At 41.0% G+C, this 22,855-nt stretch overlaps 3 protein-coding genes across 5 annotated transcripts in view; 1 reads left to right on the forward strand and 2 right to left on the reverse strand.

Annotated features, from left to right (window-relative positions):
- Dg (Dystroglycan) overlaps positions 1–5,176 on the reverse strand; it is a 57,189-nt gene extending 52,013 nt beyond the window's left edge. The window contains exon 1 of the mRNA XM_022795512.2: positions 2,032–5,176. The gene's annotated coding sequence lies outside the window, so the exon portion shown is untranslated. The remainder of the gene's footprint in view (positions 1–2,031) is intronic.
- A 2,533-nt stretch (positions 5,177–7,709) lies between these two features.
- On the reverse strand, positions 7,710–13,973 carry LOC111247736 (galectin-9B-like). Of its 3 annotated transcripts, none has more exons than XM_022799027.2 (6): positions 13,825–13,973; positions 12,371–12,558; positions 11,716–11,877; positions 10,071–10,279; positions 9,664–9,902; positions 7,710–9,247 (listed from the first exon to the last, which is right to left on the reverse strand). In XM_022799027.2, exons 2-6 carry the CDS (start codon positions 12,476–12,478, stop codon positions 8,961–8,963), a joined length of 1,005 nt encoding a protein of 334 aa, XP_022654762.1. In that variant the 5' UTR covers positions 12,479–12,558; positions 13,825–13,973; the 3' UTR covers positions 7,710–8,960. The 3 variants fall into 3 exon arrangements, with proteins under 3 accessions (XP_022654762.1, XP_022654760.1, XP_022654758.1); XM_022799025.2 differs by having other exon boundaries at positions 13,689–13,829; XM_022799023.2 differs by lacking the exon at positions 13,825–13,973 and adding an exon at positions 13,238–13,669.
- Positions 13,974–14,220: 247 nt separating this feature from the next.
- nito (RNA-binding protein spenito) lies at positions 14,221–17,845 on the forward strand. Its single transcript, XM_022798372.2, has one exon. It carries the CDS (start codon positions 14,804–14,806, stop codon positions 16,727–16,729), a length of 1,926 nt encoding a protein of 641 aa, XP_022654107.1. The 5' UTR covers positions 14,221–14,803; the 3' UTR covers positions 16,730–17,845.
- Positions 17,846–22,855: the final 5,010 nt, after the last annotated feature.

Consider the following 22,855-nt stretch of genomic DNA (forward strand, 5'->3'; position numbering starts at 1 on the left):
TATATATATAATAAATCAAATAAATTTATTTTTATTTTCTGTCTCAAATATTGAATTATTGACAAATTGCTGATCACAAAAGACCTTTTGACGACGTCACTTTTTCCCTTTTTCCCCTCTGATTCTTTTCAACCACGAATGATTCACATTTGGGTACACGCTATGTATTTTACAGGATACCTCAAATATCTTGTGACAATCTTAACGGTGTTCGCTTACAAACCGGATGAGATAACGTCGCAGGTTTACATGACATATCTGCATATGTGGACAGAACCATAGTTCACGGACTCATGAATCAATGTAACTATCGTTCACTTCTATCGTGGCTCCTCTAAATGCCCAAATAACGAGAACCGTAATTAAAGCAATATTAGAACGTGCGAACTCGTTAGGTTTAACCTCTAAATGTAGCGGATTTAAAATCTGGGCCAAAAGTAGAGCAAAAGGTCGAAAAATTTTAGGAAAAAAGCGAAAAAATACAAAATCTTTAAAAAAAAATCAACTGTTGAGTCTTATTAGGCCAATTCAATTGACAATAAATACTCCCTTCTCGAAGACAATCCTTATTTTTTACATTAAAATTCCACGCTATTTATTGTAAAAATGGCTTTTTACGTTAATTCTTTGAACGAAATGTATTAATAGCTCAATAAAATATGACGAAAATACCTTCAGTATGTGTCCACTCTTAGCTTGCTGATACTAAGACACTGATTGCAGTAACCGTAATCAGTCAAGCTAGATACTCTAGTGAAACCTCATCTGTCAGACGGGTCAGTAATAACTGTCATACATATCGAACAATCAACGAGTGTCTGGCAGTTGTAGCCAATTATTTTTATAAATGATAAAAGACAACAGATACCTCAAAAGTAACTCTAATTTAATATAAACGCAACGTATGTTTGCGCCTTTTAATGATTACTGTACAGTGATTATTAATTAAAAATAATTACTGATATTGCTGCATGAGAAAGCCGAATATCTGTTTCTGAATCACCTCAGTCTTACTCTAACATTCAGCCTTTGTGTTCGATAAAACACCCTCCGAAATATTACATGTTATACAAACTATACAAAAAAACGTCAAGGAGTTAAGCATGTTAATCATTGACGGGTGGGTCCAGTTCAGAATTAATAAACAGTTATATAGCAGGACAAATTATGTATATAGTAATCGCTATCGAAATGTATAGAGTGTTGATATGGTCGTAGCTTCAAACATTTGTGTTCGACGCGAGCCTTAAGCACGTAATAGAAATGTCTTTCAATTTACTCTCGAAGCCCAAAAACAGTTTGAACTCTTCGATGCACTGGCATAGTGTGATGGCTAAATGTTATTGTTGATAAGCAAAATGAGTAAACTCCTAACTAAAACTGCTGCAAGAGGTCAACAGCGTTCGCTACATTTCCATCGGTCACAATAGAAAAAAAATAAAACATTCTTAAACCTGCTATTTAACAGCGGACAGTGCACCAAATGGTCGGTTCAACTGCTACTCGATATTGCTGCTGGCCTATTTCTATATCGCAAAAAAGCATCTTCGACGGGCAGAGATACTACACTAAGTGAATTTCATTAGGTAATTTGTAAACACTAATCCGAAAATTTCCATTGAGATTGATTTTATTCAAAGTACTAGTAACATCTATACTGTCGTCGGACTAAAAAACAGAATGATCATCTACTAGTTGCGGTGTCTACGTACAATTAGCAATTGAACATGTACGATATACGTTTTAGTCATTGTACTATGACATACTCTTAGGCATTTTTCTGCGTTCGCGTACCAATGATGTAATGTTCAGATTCAAATTCACCGTATAACTGTAGAAACCTCTGTCGGTGATCTACGATGTTGTGCAGGGTCCTATGAAATGCGTCAAAATATTTATACGATACGCTAACAAAACGATATAAAAATACATTCAAATAATAATAATATAAATAATAAAATAAATTTTAGAAAATATTCAGCACTATTCGTTGTCGAATCTATTTGTTATATGTATGCTAATGTTACGTACCTGTTTGACGTTGACGGTCGCTGCGAAGCCGGCGCATGTGCTGCATGCTGTTTGGCCTGCCGCGCTTCTTCGTTTTTTGTTTCGATGGTTGCCACGATATAGAGCTTCTAGAAGAGGCAGAAAATATGAGAGGAGACGTATCTTTGTATCCTTCTTCGACCGTATCTGTTGCGTCGGTTTTTTCGCTAAGCAACTACTAACTCACGCCTGAACCTCTCGATTAACTGGAATTGCATTTGCACGAGACGCGTCACAACCGCTTTGCACTACTGTGATGATGATTGTGATGATGATGATGTTGAGCGCATCCTTTTATGTATCTCATTGGTGAGCTATAGTCATTGCAACAACATTGCTATGTTATAAAGCTTGCTCTCCAAAAACGACGTTAAGAAGTACCTGGTGGCCGCCTGTGGGTTTAATGTTCCTTTAAAGTTTCATATTGGACGCTCACTCAGAAGTTTTTTTTTTCTCTCTTTTTCATTCGATCCGTGCATTCATGTAAATGGCTCCTACCTCCTCAGGATACAGCTGCAAGTTATGCTTCGTACGCACGTACTGCTGGGCGCCTCCTGCGATTGATCTGCATACTTCGACTATGGACATTCGTATTTTTGTGCTGTAGTAGACGGCTGGCAAAAAAACGTCGTTTATATAGCTGCTTGTGTGCGTTAATGGGTGATGATGAGTAGCGTCATCATCAGCTTCACCTCGTAGGACTTCCTGCTACTTCTACACGTCTGAATTCACTAATAGACAGCCGGCGCTAGTGGCAGTTGTAACAGTATTAGCTGAACTAGCATTAGATGAATGTGTGTGTGTGTACCGTTGATAACTCCCTTCCTTGGGTGGTGATTCTTTTTTCGTTATGGCAGCGCCGACAAAGCCGGTTACCTATAATATGGCAACAAATTAACATCCTCTGCCTGACAACAGCAGCCTCACCAGCACCACATTTGTGTTGTACTCTATTGTAACGTTTCGCGGCGTTCACGCAGGCCGCAGCGTTATCGGCTGACCTGGTGTCTTAGCTGCTACTGGCCAACTCACTGACTAATTCACTGATTGACTGCCTGAGTGCACTACCACTGTCGCTGCCATTACGCTGGGGCTGTTCGCCTAATCCCTTATGCTTATTTTTCTTCGTCGTGGTACCGACTGTATGCTGTAAGGCTCTTTTTGCTGTGGTTCTCGTTGTTGTTGCTGCTCGCTGTTTGCTGTCGGGACCGTAATGAGGGTCCTACTGCCAATACTGATGCTGCGGCAATGGCTACTGTTGCGAGGGCCGGACTTAGCTGGCGACCCTCTAGGAAACGGAGGCCCCCTTCCATCCCATGGTGCTCTCAGAGTACACGCTGCTTTCTTTCTCTCTACAGCACACCGTAAAGCGTACCAGAAGCGGCGGCAGCAGCACGGGCGATCGTAGTGGCCGTGGTCGTCGTGCGTGGCAAGCGGACTTACCTATTCACTCACTTCGAATTGTACACTGTTTGACTGCTAAGCAAATGTTGATGCCTAACTCAACAGGATCGACCCAGCAACGGTGCGATACTGTTATTGATGTGTTTGCTAGAAATGTTGAAAATACCGTTGCTAGTAAGCGAACCTGGAGTGCTGTTGTAGTAGTGCCCAGTAATAATAATGGCCTTAATCTTTTTCCACTTCTCCATGGTGCTCAGTCGCCCTTCCTCCGTCTTTCTGCTCTACTCACGATACTTACTTATGGAAAAATGAGCACCGTGCTGTTATCAACTGGCAGCCACTCACCGAAACCACATTAAAAAACAAAGCAGCAGCGGCAGCAGCACCATAAACAACCAATAACGTCTTATTCAACTCTACTCTTCACAAACATACACACGTTTCTTATTTCTTCATTTTCGCTTCCTCATTTTTCGGTTTTACTTTTGCTGATTGGTTTTTAAATCTGCTTCCGTTTAGTAGTGTTCTAACATCTCATGATCGCCACATAAAACGACGGCTAGCACGCTTTCGGCCTCTAACCCCATGGTCTGCCTGATCGTTGGTTTACCCTAGAGTTATCCAAACACCACAGAATTGCGCACCCGCCGCTTCAAACTTCACTCGTAGTTAGCTTTTGCGGAAATAATCATAATAATAAAAACAGTATTGCGTAATCATGCGCCTAGCAACAGCAGGAACCGCAGCAATATAGCCTTTTCTGCTTCTGGGCGAAGCCCGTCGCCGCCGTCGCAAAGCATTTGAAACAGGCCCACACAGTAAAACGCACTCAGTAGTTTTTTTACCTCCCCCTCAACCGCTATACGCTATTAGCGCAGCTCAGTGCAGCACCAACCCACTGACTGGCACACGGACTGCTGCCGACAAAATTCGTATCTGTTGTACAATTCCACTACCAGCCAAAAATCAAAATAAAGCGGGCTTTTTGATTATGTTAGTCGCAGGCCCAATATTCGTCGACCATTCTTAACTCTAGTTGAGGTCGTCGGTTCTACGGTGCATGACTTTTCCGACTCGTCTGGTTGGTATCTCCTCGATGCCGTTCGGCTGCTGTGGTTCGTTCCTTTGTGGTGTCTGTCCGTCGATATGTCCGTCTGTGTAGAAGCCGACTGATCACGGCCGTAGTCCTTTCCTTGGCCGCTTGTTCGTCTGCTCTGAGCAACGTCCGTCGATCCTCCGCCACGCTCCGCCGTCTTTGTCTCTTGTTTACGTCCCTTGCAATGGTGCAAATACGCATTGCGTGTAGAATGAAAGAAAAAGAATGCGTGGGGTCTGGGGTGTTTGTATCGCTAAAGGGATAAGCAGGGCAATGGAGGGCAGTAGACTTTATAGTGGCAGACCGACGCGACCGCGCGCGCGTGCACACATGATAAACGCAAAGCCGCTGTATTATTTTTCTATCTATCTCCAGTTCGCTGAAGCTCTACTCTATCACATACCATGCTTGAATAAACCTTTTTTCTAACCGCGAAACGCTTGAGCAGCCGGCCGCCCGCCGCACAATATATTTTGTTGGAGCCAACGTAAAAAGAGCGGTTTAGTAAAGAGATAGATGGAACGGGAAAGAAGGATGGAGAGAAAAAGTAGCAGCAAAAGAAGAAGTAAAAGAATACGCTAAGAAACCTTTCAGAACAGAGTCGAACCAGTCGTCATCGCGGTAGTAGCTAATACTGATGCGACCGCAGCGATGCGCTGGCTATACTGAATGCTGTTGCTACCTGCAGTACTGCTGCTGCTGCACAACGACGGAGCATGCGTACTAGAACCGCCATCATTGAGGCAGCCGGGGCTTCCTTGTAATCTGCTTGCGGCAGCTATGACCGCTATAGCAGCGCCGGTGAGCGGACGATGAGCTGACAACATGCGAAGCGTATTTAGTATTCCCCCCCGCCCGGCTAAAGAAACGAGCATATCCTTTAGCTGGCCAGCGCGCGCACATACAACGTACCTAGCGAATAGCAATGACGAGCTGCCGATGGAAGTCAGTTAGAAAGGGCATAGCACGGTGCCTGCCAGGGAGCACCATATATATGTGCCTTTCCTGAGCTCGCCGTGAGGGCATGGATAACTGTGTGCGGCGTGTCGCTTAGGCCGCCACCACAAAAGTGCCACAAACGTACCCAGAAGGAGTTCAATAAAGTGGTTTGCATCAGTACAGGTCCGCTAAGGGCATGAAATAATAAGAGGCAGGGAATCAATTCGACAATAGCAGAGATTTTGGATTTTCAAGCAGCGCACAGTAACAAAGACAAAATCTTGCACACGTTGATACATACTTCGACGTACAAATATCGTACTAGTCATAGCCGAGGAACCTCGGCCAATATAATTTTTTTTTTATATGATCGAAGCTTTTCATCAAAAATAAGCCGGCAAAAACGGTTAAGCATTTTTATGAGGTGAGGAGACATTTGACATAAATAGGTCAGCTGTTTGCAGTATACAGACTACCCAAATGCTTAAAATTCTCCTCTAGCTTTTGCAGTTTACCCTAAATGAAAATACAGAGAACGTTAACACAAACACAGCGTAGAATCAATAGCGTAATCCTAATGACCACCACTCACGGTAGAGGTGGCTCACAGCACTAAGCATCTTTCGCTAGTGAGCCAAGCAATACTGGGAAGTGCAGACTCATTAAGGTGTCACTCAAATTCGCTGAACATAAAAAAATCTAGCAGAATTGAATTTTAGGTTGATAGCAGGCAAAAAGTCCAACATGATGTAATTATCTCAAGAAGACGAACCGTTCTAGCTCCCCTAGCATCAGACACTTTCTTTTTAAAAGCAGCGGCTAAATTTTGTATTAAAACTAAAAAGTTAAGCTTCTAAACTAAATGAAACTATAGTTTCATGAAAGTATAGTTTCTTGCCCTTCTGCCTGAATTTGAAAGACCTTCAAATTTGAACCCTTTTGAGAATCTTCTAATTTTCTTCATAGAATTTTTTCTCAAATTTTTAAAAAGTAGTATGAATATTGGCAATGACCTCTACCACTAATAGATCATTCCAATGAGGTTCGTCTACTGCGACTTAAAAATATAAGTCGCAGTAAGAGCTTCCTGTCTCCGCTATGATGAGTCTGCTTAACTGTCTTTCTTCTAGTTTCAAGAATACCAAATTAATGGATGCTCGATGTGACAAGCAACCCGACAGACTCTGTTCTAATTCAGTGACAGCAGCCTATAATTGATAATGAGCTTCAGATCGAAGTCCCATGCAGTTGTGTGTATATAGATAATTTATTTCGAAAACAGGAACATTATTGTAATAAAAATATGTAAAATGAACAGTTTTATGAGCTGTCAATAAAATGTTGAAATCAATTATATCGGGAACAAATAATTTGTTCCTCGCAACAAAACGTTATAACGCAGACAAAGACGACGTGCAATCACGATCTTACTAGTTAGCAAAGTTCTTCACTGAAATATAAACCATCCCAGATACTTCATGTGAGCACTCTACCCAAGTGAAACAGTTGCTACTAATTTTACGTACATCTTTGACCAGTCAAGAATAAGGATTTTGAACTTTGTTAGTATTTAGATATACGCTAATCCAGTAGGGCTACATAACCTCGTACAGTTTGTACATTTAAAGTATCAATTTATTTTCGACCCTAAGTTTGAATTAACCTTAGCCTAAACACTGCCTACTTATAGACATAGGAACTCATATTAGCGTAGTTGGTTATATATTGGCGGACTAGTTGTATTACGTGATAGTTTTTCCTGCGTCATTGAATTTTATTGCAACAGGGTTTACTTTAAAATATTTCAAAAGGACTGCATTGGTTAGTGTTAAGAACAATTACTCAGTTGAAAGACTGGATGTCGCGAAGAAACTCGGCGCGACACAAGTACTACACATCTTTTTAATCGACACCTAACTTCTAATCCTATTTACTCAACACAGGCGTTCATATTATGCGCCTATTTACGCTTCTTCGAAACGTTTTTTCGGGACTGTGTAAGTCCTTGAAGTTTTTGAGACTGTGTAAGTAATGTTTCAGAGGCATTCGAAAGCCATTACCAGGTACACATTTGTCCTACTAACGCGTGATGTTAGATGATTTCAGATTACGAGACTTTAGGTCAATTTCAAACAGATGAGTGTATATATGTGGAGGTCGGTCGATTTTGAGCATGGCCGCCAATGAGGAAAATATACGAATATTAGCGCAATCAATAGTATTCTTTTGCTTAACATGACAAGCCGCAATTTTATTTTAATCTAAAAATAAATTACCAACTGCGATCTTCCAGGCAAAGGGCCGCCGTTGTAAAGCGCATATGTTTAGCGAATAATTGGTAAATGTTTACAGTAAGATTGCCACCTGTTAAGTTCCAGCTTGTTTCTAGGTAGGTTCTAGTTGTTGCAAGCAAGAAAACATCGAATAAAAATATATTACCATACACGTATAGTATGTCTATAGAGTAATATGCATGTCTATATGTTTATATACGCATACAGCCATATATTTTTCTTGCATAAGTACGCCACATTTATGTACTCTATATAAGAGGGACAGTGTGAATGAATATAGAATATGAATACAAAATGTACATTGCTTCTACCGCTGTCACGTTAAGGAACAAATAGCTCCCCCACTGCAGAGAGGTTCAACAGCCCCAACACGTAGACGCCGATGCGTGCAAGTGCCATTTAGCCCCACATATAGCTTTGCGATCAATACCTGCTAAATACCACGACACTGCAAAATATCGATCATATATATGATAGACGTCACACAGTAAACATCTGATACACACCAAAATGGCCAATCGATATGCAGTTTGATGTTTAGTGATTCTTGTTGTTATTGGCTTTTTCCTTTAATTGTTATTTTGACTTGGTAGATAGGGGCAAATAGTCTAACCAGAGGCACCAAGTTGCCATAAAATACTTTCCTCCACAGGAAATTACGGCTCCACGAATATGAAACGCTACATTAATTATATAGTTTTTTTTCAAAGCACATCGACATTGCGGTCGATGCGGGACAAAACGCTCAGAGCAGTTAACTTCTGTATGCGCGTATTTCAGGTAGAGGTGGATTCTCAGCGCTGGAGGCTTTGATTACCATTAAAAAAAAACAATAATTCGACCTGTATATTATCCATAAGCTCCGGCCAAAGCAACGGAAATTAAAAATGTGCGAAAAGCATTAAGTGTACATAGTAACGCACAACTTTTGTCTGTATGGATTGTATATTCTTTATTATAAATATATTGTAAAATGTGCCGGGGCATTAACTTAGTTATTAATTAATTAATCAGTAAATTAATATAGCAAGCATGATTCTTGATTTGCGATAAATAAAACAACACGTTCTTAGAGAAAGTAGGATATCACGCACTGTGTAAAATTATATGTGACCGTAAGCTTGTCGTTTTCCTTATCAGTGTTTGTCATTAGCTTGTTTCTGAATGATTAGTTTGGTCTAGGCCTTGTGGAGGCGAATAGAAGAGATGACTACATCGCCTTCAATAACAATAAACCTAAAAGCCTGTATATGTTTGAGGCGATGCTTGAAATCTGTGAAGTGTTTGCGATTGAAGGATACGGTGACTTCCTGCTCGGAGATGAGCATCGTCAGATCAAAATGTACGCCCTGGGAGAACTGAAAGTCCTGGATCCCTTCCTCAGTAGTCCAGGAGCCGTTTTGTTTTGAATTCAAAGCCACGTACTGTTGGTCGAAACGTGGATTCAGATGAAATAGAATATTGCCTAAATGCAACACAAACGAACCAAATGCAATGTTAACGTAATAAACCAGGAAATGTATAGCAAACAGCTTGAGCAATGACAAACTCGACTGATTAATTAGTACATATAATTGAATCACGGCTTGTATACCTTTCTTCCGCGCCTCCGACTTGCATAGAATATACCTACGTCCCGTTGCATTATATTTCTTCCGATAGATGTTGAAAAAGCCTAACTTTTGTATACGAAAACATTATATCTGCTTAGACCTTGTTTTGCTCAAGTTAAGAGATCTTTTCTATTTAATCACAAAATACTTTTAAATAAAAAGCTAGAAGAGCCGTGACTAAAAATACTAAGACTTTTCAACATATTTATGAATTTGCCAACAACATAGTGGTATAGAAAGTTAACAGTGTGTTTTAGGATTTACAAACCATCGCATGCCTTGTCACAGAGATTGATATGAAAACGATGAGCTGTTCTTGTAGGTTTTGCAGAAATGCTTATTTTTAGGCCTGGTTTAAGATTCTCTAGCTCCTTCACAAAGGGCACCGGCGGATTATGAAGCACTTCAACGCCTTTCTGAACTTCAGATACAAGGGCGACCGCCCCGTCAACGACGTCTCCACCATCTCGTTGATCAAGAGGACACTTTGATGCTTGCTCCAAATAACTGTCGAATACACAGAGCAAAATAGCACACAGCTCTACGAAGGAGTTATATTGATATTGCTATCAGAGAACCAATAAAAGATAGCAAAATACAACTTTTGTGCTCTTGCGATTTTTTAAAGGCGGGTTGAATGATTAAAGGGATGCCATTGTAGCAGATAAAACTTACGGCCGAGGGTCGTCACGCTCTTCAAGTTCCGAGATAATGAGTCCACTGCCTCCTGCCACCTCAATACGATTTACTTTATGGAAGTCGATCCGATGTTTAAAACAGTATTGATGTTCCCCGTTGACCGCTATCTTATAATCCTCGGTATCGACAAGAATCGTAATCACAAACGGTTTGTTTGGTACGATGCTTAGGTCGTCTACACGTACCTATAGATATTTAAACATTTAGTAACTAGGGGCAGATCTCAACACCTGAAATCTGCAAATACGATAATAAACTACGGTATTCATGTCTATCCTCTAACGGTTAGAGAATTAAACTTGAATTCAGTCTAACAAACAAAATTGTACACCTATGTTTGATATGTCCAACAGCAGCATAATAATTCTCAAGGACTCCGTAGAACAGACTGTATAACGCAACCCTATAGCTTTGCTGACATTATCGAACAAGCGGAACGCATAATTACAGACGACCATATTCATGGTTGAAAATGACCACCACGTTGTAATCGATAGCAAGGTAATGATATAAGCAAGGTAAAATTGATCAATTCATCTTACACCTTCAAATATGAAAGATGAGTATACAATTTGCAAGACCTCATTAGGACTCAAGTTCAGTGAAAAAAAGACTGAAAAATAGAATTGAGTCTCAAAAAATGTATGCACAGCTTATATGATTAACATCTCAGATTTTATTTATAGTAAATCTTTAAATTGAAAATAAATCTACTTGAAACGTGTAACTTTTCCGGCTACAGGAAACGCTCAAGATGATCACCGTTCTGGTGAATACACTGTTAATAACCGTAGACTGCTAAATTACAAACTTAATTGTGGCCTCTAGATCTTTTACAGTTGTCATTTTCTAACGTATATGTCATCCTTACATAACAGTATCCTTACATAAAAAAAACTCAACTGGCGTTAGGTTTGAGAAGCAGGCAGGGTATTATATAAGATATTTCCGGGCAACCTATCTCTTTGCAGGGTTCTCATTAAAATATTCTTTAACATCACGGTGATAGCGTGCAGCAACTCGGTCCTGTTAGAAATAACATCCGCTGTTTTTACGAAAATCCTCCCGAAGGCGTGGTAATACTCATTCTTGCGATAACATCAAGTAATTATTACTAATTACTGTACTGTCGAAAAAAAAGGGTCCAAATTGAATTACAGTCTGTACATTCTTTCAGAGACTTTAAGCATAATACAAGGAAGCTCTATTATGATTTTGAGAGACATATCTCGTATGCTGTTGTCTATTAAAAACGAGATAGCTAAAACGATATAGATGTATAACGGAGGCAATGGACTTGAACAAGATGGTTGAACTGCTCGCATAAGAGTTTTCCTTGAACTCTGACGATTCTAACCGGAGACGATTCGCTGCCTGCTTAAGTATATAACATAATGTTTTGCGCAACAGTTTGTAGAGGATCAAGAAAAGACGACAAGCCCGTTTACTCTCGAGAATCTTTTTACACAAAACGGTTCATTGAGCTTCGGCAAAATTAAATTTTTGACCGATTTGGAACATTTTACCATAATATTCCACAGTTTAGATTTATACTCTTTATCTTGCACACTAAATGTGGGTAAGTAGGTGGGCGTTAGTGCTTAGATAGCGATAGACCTACCTCTTTCTGCCAGTCGGACTTTTCATACGAATTGAGTATGAGCTGATTGTCTTCGAGGCGTGGATTAACATGAAGAGCTACTGTTTCCTCATTATGCTTAAGGTTGAAGTGAAAACATTTTGAACCCGTAACTATTCCGCGCAGCTCAAAGACACGTCCCACCTAAAACCGGTCATCAAACATATTGATCTTCTACAATGACAAATAACTCTAACGTATGCAATTATGTGTGGAAAGATCAAATATGCGTGTAATTTCCAGGTAAGATCAACTACAATAGCCCTATGGGCAATCCTAATTCCGCTCGTGTAAAAAGTCACCAGCATTAAAGCCCGAAATTCCTTGCATTGTACTATTATTTTTCTTATCCATTAGAGCTTGAATAAAGCAATCGGCAATACACAACAATATTACCGTTATTATTATGATAGGCTGCGTAATATCATAATGATGCCACAATTACGACTACTATGCCCGTATTCGTATTTAAGCTACGTACTGTTAAACTTAACATTAATAAAATCAAATAGAATGATTATACATATACATTGATCTTTATCTGCATAATGACATTAAATGACGAGAAATTTTTTCCATTTAGGGTTCTAAAAGTCGTCCGTAGAAATCGAATCTTGATTTTAACTTAGACACAAACCTGTACTTTACATCCGACTGAACCTTTGTACGGTACCGGTAAGTTGTGCTTGGCCACGCCGAAGTGTCGATACATCGTTATCACTCCTCCGTTTCCGGTGTCAGGCATCTTGGCTGTCGTAAACCACCGCTTAATCTCAATAAAAAAGCCCTATTATTGTAACTTTCCGCTAGCGACAACCGATGAATCTAAAATAAAAAAGGAGTCCATCGTGAATAAAATGTAACTTAACTTTTTTTGCTCGACTGTGCTTGCTATATTGGGAAGTGAATATACTGCATAATCATTTCTATCAGAGAGATACGAGTATATTAACTGCTTCGTATCTTACGACAGACACTGCGTCAGTTTCAGTTCTAGATCCGGTACTATCGTTAGGAATACCTTCGTACCACCGATTCAAAGCCCAAAACGAGGTGTGTCTACGCTCGGTTTCAGATATAAACCATAAAGTTCACTATGCAAGTACGTTACCGCTGCATTATCACAGAGGCCAAGATATAAACGGCAGATGGGCAATAGCGCAACACATGTAGACACTACTGAATGTAGTTGAATGTATATAATTCTATTTAGAGTAATGCGACGCAGATCAGCGCCTAGCACTATGGTTAGAGCTAGTGGTCTAAAAGATTTCCTCAATATGAAGATATGTTAAAGCTTTTTATACATAAATGAAACGGTCACCACTGACTGTAATTATCTTTCTTTTCTAACATTTCCTTTTCCTCATTGACATTTTTTATATTCAAATGCCGATCAATAAGTCGTGCTCAAAATTCGTTACTAGAGGTCTCTATCAATCACTTTCATCAAATCCAGCGTTGGTTTATCTTGAATATTTGCGAAATTTTAATTTGTACCTACCAGAAAAATGATTAACCTGTGGATGATCACTAAGTTAGGTGCATCGTGCAGACACAGGAAAAGATTGGCATCGTAACTTTGAACTTTCGAACAACATGTCCCCAAGATTCCTTGCTTGGAATTCTGCTGGGTTGTTACGCTGTGACATTCGAAATTAAAAGGTGATAACAGGGGCGGTGGCTCATCGATACACTAATCAGCTGATCAGTCGGTCAGTCTGCTATTTCTAATACGATTACTACGACTACAGCGGTTCGTTTATGATTCAAGGTAATATTTTTTAACAGAAACCAAAACGGCTGTTGAATGTTTTTTGCAAAACAGTCATTTTCATATGACCCCTTTACTGCGTTTCAGTTCTGTTTTGGCAATCACTTCGTTGTTGTTATTAATACTACGATACAATTGGTTAAAGGAATGAGGCACATCTCTTCCTAAATTCTAGACCTACGGCATCTAGATGGTGCGTTCCTATTTGCCGCATATTGTTAGCAGTGCTGCGAGCCGACCAACTTGATATCCTGAACACCCTGTTTTTTTCTTGTTTTATAATAATCTTTCCCCAGAAAATAATACGAAATGTTTACAGTCTTTGACTCCTTTCTGTCCAGCACTGAAACTCCTCGTTAACAAGACACGGTTCTACAATAACAACAAACATCTAAATTAGACTTGATACTCAAGCGCTGGCACAGCACAGCTAAAATTCGTTGCTGTGCTAGCGGTGTGTGGTACTAATTTTCGCACGGATGGCAACCCTCAGTCTCATAATGCCTATAACACCGAGTATCTCAAAACTGAGATATTATCTAATCTTATGAAATGATAGGTTTGGCCGGAAACCAGCTGTGCTATTTAAATCCATAGAACAATTTTATATAATTGGATTTTTGTTCGTTACGTTACCTTATAGCAACCTATATCCACCGCATTACCAGGCATTCTTGTTTAGATATTAGTCACAGGAAAACTAGATCGCATACCGTTTCATCGCTGGAGCGTCACTTTCAAAGCTGATCATCAATAGTACCACATTTTCAAGTGAATGCGTCCCGTGTTGTTAAGCAAAGGGTCGAGTTACGAGACTACATTTGCCAAAATAAAAAGGTAAATGATCTGTGATGGACTGCTTCAGCGTTTATCACTCCGCGGCGCCATCTTGGCTTGGTGTGGAGTCGCATTACCAACAGTGAGCAAAGTCATTCAGCTCGGGAGGGAGCCCCGCAGCGTGTTCAAGTTGCCGCTGCTCGACTTGCTCGCGTGATCAAGTAATCAGTACTCTGAGGATCAGTCTGCTTTGTAAACCACGACGCACCTAAAGGAACTCGAGCCAAAGACCCAACGCCGAAGGATAACAGCGGCGGACGACAGAACCTTGTGATAGTTGTTGGTGTTCGTCAAGTGAGTGCTGGTGGTTCGTGTTGTTGGTGTAGTGCTGCTGGTTGTGAGCCGTGAGCCACTGGCCCGGCTATCAGTGCTGTGTACAACCGTGAAGTAAAATTTGGTGCACTGGAGGTTCGTCGCCCTTGGTCCACCACGCAGCGTCCCGGCAGCGCCTACCGCAAGATGCCGCGATCGCCGCCCCCGGACCATCATCGATCGCGGCATCGCGGTGACCCTTACGCTGACCATCCTGGTTACCCCGGCCACCAAAGCCACCAACCGCCACGAAGCAAAAGCGGCTACGGCAGCTATCGAATCCTGTTGGCCAGCAATCTTAACTACAAAGTGAACGACAGCCTGATGCGGCAAGCGCTCGAGGATGAGTTTGGTCGATTCGGTGACCTGACTGTTAAGCTTAGCCAGGAGGCGGGCGAGCGTGTAGCGTATCTGTATTTTCGAAGCTACGAGGAAGCAAAGGAGGCCCGGCACGCCAAGTCCCGAATGATTCTGTTTGACAAGCCTATCCACATTGAGCCTATCGTCGAGGAGCCGGCGCCAAGACGTCGACGAACGCCCAGCCCCCCAATGGATTACCGGGGGATGTCGCCCATGGGACGACGGCGGCCTCCTAGCATGGATCGTATGCCAATGTATCATCACAGAGGGGACCATCATCACGGAGGACCGCCTGGACCGCCGCCGTTTCGTCGAGGAGAAAAAAAAGAGAAGTTTCCTAATTATCTTCACCATATTCCACCTGAAGATGATGACAAATCGACACGAACGTTGTTTGTCGGAAATCTCGAGGTAACAATTAGCGAAGCGGAACTACGGCGTCTCTTCGAACGTTACGGTATTGTCGAAGACATCGACGTGAAACGACCGCCCCCCGGTCAAGGTAACGCGTACGCGTTTATCAAATTCCTTAATCTCGATATGGCTCACCGCGCAAAGGTTGAGTTGTCTGGCCAATACATTGGCAAGTTCCAGTGCAAAATTGGTTACGGCAAAGCCACCCCAACGACACGCATCTGGGTCGGCGGTCTAGGAGCTTGGACCTCCCCCACACACCTTGAGCGTGAGTTCGATCGCTTTGGTGCCATTCGTAAGATCGATTTTGTCAAGGGTGAGAGTCACGCGTACATTCAGTATGATTCAATTGATGCCGCGCAAGCCGCCTGTCAGGAGATGCGTGGGTTCGCCCTTGGTGGACCAGATAAGCGCCTCCGGGTAGACTTCGCTGATCCTGGTAGCTACTCGTACGGGAGCGGAGGAGGCGGCGGCAGTGGTGGAGGTGGCGGAGGCTATCCTAACGGGACCAGCCCGGGTGAAGAAGGCTATCGACAGGCTCGTCGACCACCTGACGAAGGCTACTATGGCGGTCGGGAAGATGGCGAGTATTCAAACGGAGGACGGAAGAGGCCACACACACCTGACAATGGTGATTCGAAGTACGGGAAGTACCGAACTGGTCGAGCGGGCTCAGCTTCACCAGACGTCAAACGCGCACGTTCCTTCTCCCCGAAGGACCTTCTTGATAAGGAGCACAGCCGTATCTCAATCGCCGATTCTGTGGCGTCGATCTCCGAGCTGGCCAAATGTTGTGCGGCCGCGTGGAACGGCTGCCTTATCCTGAAAAGTTCGTCGTTCAGCACCAAGATGTTACTTTGCTCCGGGGACTCTGCCTTGGTGGAACAGTTGATTAAGACGCAGTGTCTGCGCATCACTCAGCGCTTGCGGCTTGATCAGTCGAAGCTAGATGACGTCCAGAAGCGTGTATCAAGCGCCGGCCCCGATGGCAGTTGCATTTTGCTTACGCTGACTGGCAGCGGCGCGGTGCCGGCTGATGCCGGCGATGTACAGGCCAGGCCACTGAAGAATCTCGTCAGTTATTTGAAGCAGAAAGAAGCGGCCGGCGTCGTCCCATTGGCCGTCAAAAGCAAAGATACGAAGACCGAGAAAGAACTTGCCGCCCCAGCTGTACTTTATGCGTTTCCGCCATGTGAGTTCGCGTTTGATCTTCTCAAGAAGGTTGCACCCAACCTAAGCGACGCCACTAACCAGGGCAAGGACGATTACCTGGTTGTCGTCGTTGTCAAGGGGCAATGAATGAATCGGTGATGCATGGCTAAGCATCTGAAAGGCCACGACTACTACTTTAAGCGCACTTACGGCTCTAATTAGCTAATATCAAGCAATTGCTTTTTCACAGCTCAGTGATCATCGATAACAGCTAGAATAGAACTGAAATGTATCGAACTAATTGTTTTTTCGATTGAATAGGTGTTGTTTGTGCTGAGCTAATGTTGAAAGCAGTTGTTTGCTATCAGCTAATTGCCAGCGCCGAAAGGTTAAGGACTGGCCGGAGCGGTAAACTACAACAATAGCAGCAACTCGACAGCCATAACATAATTAATACGATCTATAAATATACATATATATATACAATACGTATAGCATAGAAAATTACATTGGGATGTAGGTGCGTATTATTGTCGTGGAGGGATCTAATAATAAGCTATGCCAAATAGTGCATAGCTTTTTGAGGCATATGGGACATTTTTGGGAAGACGACAATAAGGATAAAGCGACTTTTCAAGGAAAAAGCATAAATTACAGTGCGTAAAGAAAGGTCTTGCGAAGAACAATGTCCAGTTGAGCATGTAGCGTATACAAGTACATATATACAATAACAACAATAGTAGTTTTTGACAGCGAGAAGTTAAAGGTATGGAAGAGTTACCGAAATATGGAACTTCTAAACGAGCCTCTTCCCGTATTTTGATTTTGCTTGGGACGTTGAAGATGTTAACAATGTGTGCGGCGTACATCATTTTGTTTGCCCTTTAGCTGCAACCCTACAATACAATTGGCAACCACGTTCAGCTGATCACTACTACGTCTTACTGTAAATCAGAAACAATAAAGAAATACGACAAGACAACAAAATAACAAAAACAGCGACGGCAAACGTAAACGAACAAGCAGTAACAAAATTAGTGACTGTAATGACGCATTGTATTCATGTAATTTTCCCCTCCCTCAGTGCAGCAACGTGGATGCAAATTTATACTTTGGACAGTAAGGTTCAGATGATTAGGTTCCCCATATCTGGGTATATATTGTACCTTCAAGTATATGCCATATATATCGTACATGTTTAGTATATGATAAGAACAAGAATATAATATTAAAGTAATGTTGGTGAAATTGTGCATAAAAATGTGTGTTGTGTTGTGATTGTGCATCAAGTACCAGTGGCATGAAAATCAACTCTACACTACTGCGACAACCTGTGTGTGCTTAGGCTGTGGTGGATCAAAGCAGTGGTGACATGAAATGGAAAAAAAAGTAAATTTCGTGGTGGTGAAAGTTCACGTGACGCGTGGCAAGCTCGTGTCGTCTGCCGCTAATGGTGGTGTTATGATGTTTGTGTCTGTTCAGTTCTAAATTCTAAGAAGTGTGTTTTGTGGTGAATCTACAAGAAATGCAGGTTGATACAGAAAAAAAAAAACAAGGGTTGGGGTGTTGGATATAGTGGGAGGGGCCAGTGCTTAAATTCTTCTTCTGTGCTTGATTGGCGGTAGTGTGGTTGGCAGATGCCAATAACAGCGCGAACAAGTGACCTCCCTTTAAGTACCCATCGCCGTTCCCAACGCGTTGTACCTAGGATGATATATATTCCGTGTGTTTTCTCCGAGTGTCTTTGTGTGACGTGGCAGTGCCGTTTCCTTGCAAATTAGAACCAATCAGTCGGTGAATCAGCCTTCAGTGTAGCTTTTGCGTGTACTACACTTAAACACATATATATATATATATATAATATATATTATATATATAATATATGTGTGTGTGTGTGTGTGTGCGTTCGAAATTGTTCTACCACGCTCCCAATTGCCCAACTTGGAAAATTGGCCTCGGCTTACAAAAAAAAGAAAGAGAGAAAAGCCCCTCCCACTACAATATAAAAAAAACACATTCGATGTTGCGATTGTGTAATGAAAAAATAATTGATGCTGACGATTCCTGTGTTTTCAGCGAATTGGAATGCTTAATATTTTGTGTGAAACGCAACCACGGCGGCGGTGATTCGTGTAATGGCTGGATCAATTCTCCGTCAGTGCTTCTTCTGTTGTTTTTTCTGCTTCTGCTTCCTAAACTTGCCCGTATAATCTACCCATTCCCTTCGAGGTTCCTCCCATTCACAGACGTCAATAAATCTATTCCTCTTGGAGGATTGTCAGGTGCTGTCAGTGTAGCGATTTTACGAAGGGCGAGTGTGCTTAGTGTGGTGATATTTAGTGGATCCAATTAGCGATGTTTGTTATATTACCGGAGGCGCGTATTATTTATTCTTCATCAAGGTCATAAATGTCATCGACATCATTATCATCATCAACTCAAATCAATATCAGATCGAGCTGCGTCAGATGGGAAGCTTTAGGTTTATCGATATCATGGAGATGAAACATCGACGAGGGTGGTTGGCTGGCGGAGAACGTGGCGTGACTGTGGCAGGCAAATTGTCTCAAATTGTGTTGCTCTTTGATATGGGCTACGGTGTCCTTGTAGTGTACCTGTGTGCAAAACTGACCCTATCAACGAATCGGGAGAGGCTTGCAGGAGCGAGCACTGGGAGTTCGTCCGTTTCTCAGAGGAGCGCGCCTTCGGAGGCCTTTGGAGATTGAGCAAGGACGAGAATTTCGGTCTCTCCTTCTCGACAGAGACAGAGTTGTCCACTTCTAAATCTACCATACTCGTTAGCATATTATTATTACACTATCAAAGAGTGAATTGAATGTTTTATGAAATTGGCATAGCTAATAAGTCTCTCGATCTCCTGTTTCAGTTGTCCTGAAAGGTCCTTGTGCAATACATTTACTATACACAGAAACGAAATTGTCCATTTTCTCCAATTGCTAACAAGCTCTCGTTCGATTTCAGTTTGATGTGGTTAGAGTTCAGTGCACTACTTTGTCTCGGAAATTTTTACCGGAAGGAATCGTGGTGTTTTTTGCCGTGATTCGTGTGTGCATATGGTTCTTCTCTTAATGGTATAGTCTGCAAGCAAACAGTGGGTGGTAAGCATAGACGTGTGTTATTTGTGTGCACTCTGTGCCCTGAAATGTGTGTGAGTGTGTGTGTCACGTTGGACGGAGCACAGTCTTTTATTATATGCTAAACCTCTGGCTTTATTTGTGTGGAGGTGAGCGAAGGCCTCAACAAGGCCCGCACCCCAGTTTCAGTGCTCTAGTGCTTCCGCTGACAAATAATGCAAAATGATAGTGGGGAAAAGTCGACGAAAGGAAAATTAGGTGATATGTGCAGCGCGCGCTCTCAGAGCAAGTGTGTCCTTTGTGTGTCTTGTGAGCAGTGCAGCAGTTTTATCAGTAGCAGAAAACATCAGACAAAAAAAAGTCCGTAAATCTTCTCTTAGTGGCCCTGTTTAATCAAGAAGCAAGAGACAAGGAAGTGTGCTATAATTTTACAAGTGATTCACATAATACGATACCAGTGTAGGTGGACGGAGTAAACTATCCGTGTTAAAGGTGAAGGAGGAGAAACATTCGGTGCAGAAGCAGCAAGAGCGAACAATTTACAGTGAAACTTTATCAAACAAAAACGAAGCAGGGACTATGAACATATATAAATATAAAAAATATATATATACATACATATATATATATATATATATATATATATATATATATATATATATATATATATATGTATGGCTGCAAAATGAGCAAGTGAATGCAAATAAAGCCCTGCATCATTGTATAAAATTGATTTAAATAGCTCTTGTCCTCTGTGTCCGTATAGATGCTTTTTTGGTAGTTTTAATTACTGAGGTATTCATCGAATAAATTGATTTGACCACGAAAAGCGGGTGAATTAGTTTAAGTAGGTATGGTACTTGGTTTCAGCGGGTAGGTCTCATCACGTGCTTTATTTATAATTTTATTAAGCACCTTCCGGACATCATCTCCACTGTTTTCCTTTTTTGCAACTCGAGTTACGGTAACAACGGACTTCTAGGCATTTCTTGGTGAGCTGGTTTCCATGTGGCCAACCAGATGTGGTAAGTGGTTTTTCAGTGTTCAGTGTTTGCAAGTCGTTCTAGTAATTCCAAGTCGGCGTAGACATAACCTATCCATATAATGGATATCTGCACAACACATGGTTACAGTCGTATTAAATATTTCTTATATGACACGGTACGCATTTTACTTTTAATAAGCGTGGCATGTTAGAAGTAGACTGGATGCAACATTATGGCAAGGTCAGGATTGGTTGCTATAGTAACGTTAGACGCGACGCATACGCTAAATGAAGAACGAAGAAATAACCATTAGAAGAATAGTATTAGTGATTATAGCATGAACGCCGACTTAAACACAAGTTTTCACCACAAAACACGATTAAGATAAATGTTTTATATGTCGCCCTGGCGCAAAAACCTCTTTTGATACATCCTATTATGAGAATAATCCTTTTTTAAATCCGGTTTTTGTAAATTGTTATTAAAGCATTTTTTTAAATAAACCTTTGGTGGTATTACATCCCATCTTTCCTAACTAGACTAATTTCACCTAAAGCCTGTGTTTAGATCGAAGTATGGTATTTGTTTTTACCGATCTGATCTGCATTCTTATGAAAATGGCATCGGCAAATCTGTTTTGTTGAGGGTTTTGCAAATTAAATTATAGTACACAGAATATTTATATATATAATATTTGTACGTATTTCTATAATATAGCATATTTATACTTCATTAGTACACTTACCTATCCGATGCAAGCATACTTGAAAAACGGTTGCTATAAATTCGATCCGAAGTGCTGCGGTATTATGTACCACTTTGTTAAGTAAAGCTGCCGGTTTTTTTATAACCGATTATCTATCTAATATTTAAAAACTGATTTTTTGGGTTCAAAGTGTTGTCTTTGAAGCAAATCAAACCGAAATCAGGTTTTCATTCACTCGTGTCCATACTTAACAAAGCCAGAATGAATCGATATAACGATATGAATTATGGAAATCTAACAGAAGTACAAATTGTTGTTGTTTTGTTCTGCTGCTTTTAACGTTAACAGTTTAAAAAAGTTCGCGGGAGTCGCCTACGAGGCCATGTTGCTTTCAATTGGAAAGATACCCATCAGTAGAGAGATCGGTACTGCGATCGATGTGAAGTTCTTGGCCCTAATTTCTTCTGATATTTATTATTTCGATTTTCGATATTAGATGCCTTTGTGCGTCAGCAGTAATCTACAGCTTTTTGCTTACTAGGAAAAAGCAGGATAAATGAGCTTTTATCTCTGCACATATAACGAAATCAGTTAGTTGCGTTAAAATATGTGAGTTAATATAAACAATCCTATGAAATTGGTGACGTTATTTGATTGGCCACCCTCCGGATTCAAATACGTTCCATGTTGCACGTTGAGGCACTGAGCCATTTCATCTATCACTATAAAAAGTAAATATATTACATAGAAAAGCATAGAGAGAAAGCCCTATCTGGAAACTGAATTTTTACGCAAGAACAATTTTGTAAAGGTGCGAGGGGGTATTGCTTACATAATAATAACGTAGTTTTGTCTAAAGTAAGAGTGAATAATCTGATTGCATATCATCTGATCATAATATTTGATTACATAGAACTAGTCTGCATCATCAAGGTTGTACCCTTTGATCTCGATGCAAATTGGAAACCCTTGATTCGATAAAACAGGAAAAGGGAGTTACCAACAATAGCTTAGTATCTTCTAGAAATGACGTACGAATCGGTTCGGACACTGAAGTCTTTGACGTAATGAACTGGTTGCTGTTCCGCAAACGTGCTATATCTAACTTGCACAAAGTATGCTTTGGTGCATGTTCATAATATTGAATATTGTACAGAATATTGTAATTATTGAGATACCGGCAACCCAAATGCAACGTAGTTTATGAGGTTTAAAATGAGAGCACCAAGTAACAAAAAAAAACAAACCCTTTAGCTCTTTATATGAAATTTTATGAGTATTGCTTGATTTTGTTCAACGGTGAATCAAAGACGCTTGGAAGTTTTAAAACTATCCACTGTTCACTGTTAATGCGAATAATGCAGGACTTAGGTAGGAAAACTCATACAAGCAGTAAGGATCTAGTGAAATCTTCCATGGATGAGCAATCCACCGCTAATTGGTTACAGATGGCCATGCACGGTTTTACGCAATAAACGACACGTAA

This window comes from Varroa destructor, unplaced genomic scaffold, assembly GCF_002443255.2.
Source record: "Varroa destructor unplaced genomic scaffold, Vdes_3.0 BEIS01000003.1, whole genome shotgun sequence".
NCBI lineage: Eukaryota > Metazoa > Arthropoda > Arachnida > Mesostigmata > Varroidae > Varroa > Varroa destructor.

Coding starts and splice junctions, on each gene's coding strand:
- LOC111247736 (XM_022799027.2), bottom strand. CDS start 12,478: ATGCCTGACACCGGAAACGGAGGAGTGATAACGATGTATCGACACTTC. Junction 11,878..12,370: donor CAGTCGGATGTAAAGTACAG/GTTTGTGTCTAA, acceptor GACCGGTTTTAG/GTGGGACGTGTCTTTGAGCT. Junction 9,248..9,663: donor CTGTGACAAGGCATGCGATG/GTTTGTAAATCC, acceptor TGTTGCATTTAG/GCAATATTCTATTTCATCTG.
- nito (XM_022798372.2), top strand. CDS start 14,804: ATGCCGCGATCGCCGCCCCCGGACCATCATCGATCGCGGCATCGCGGT.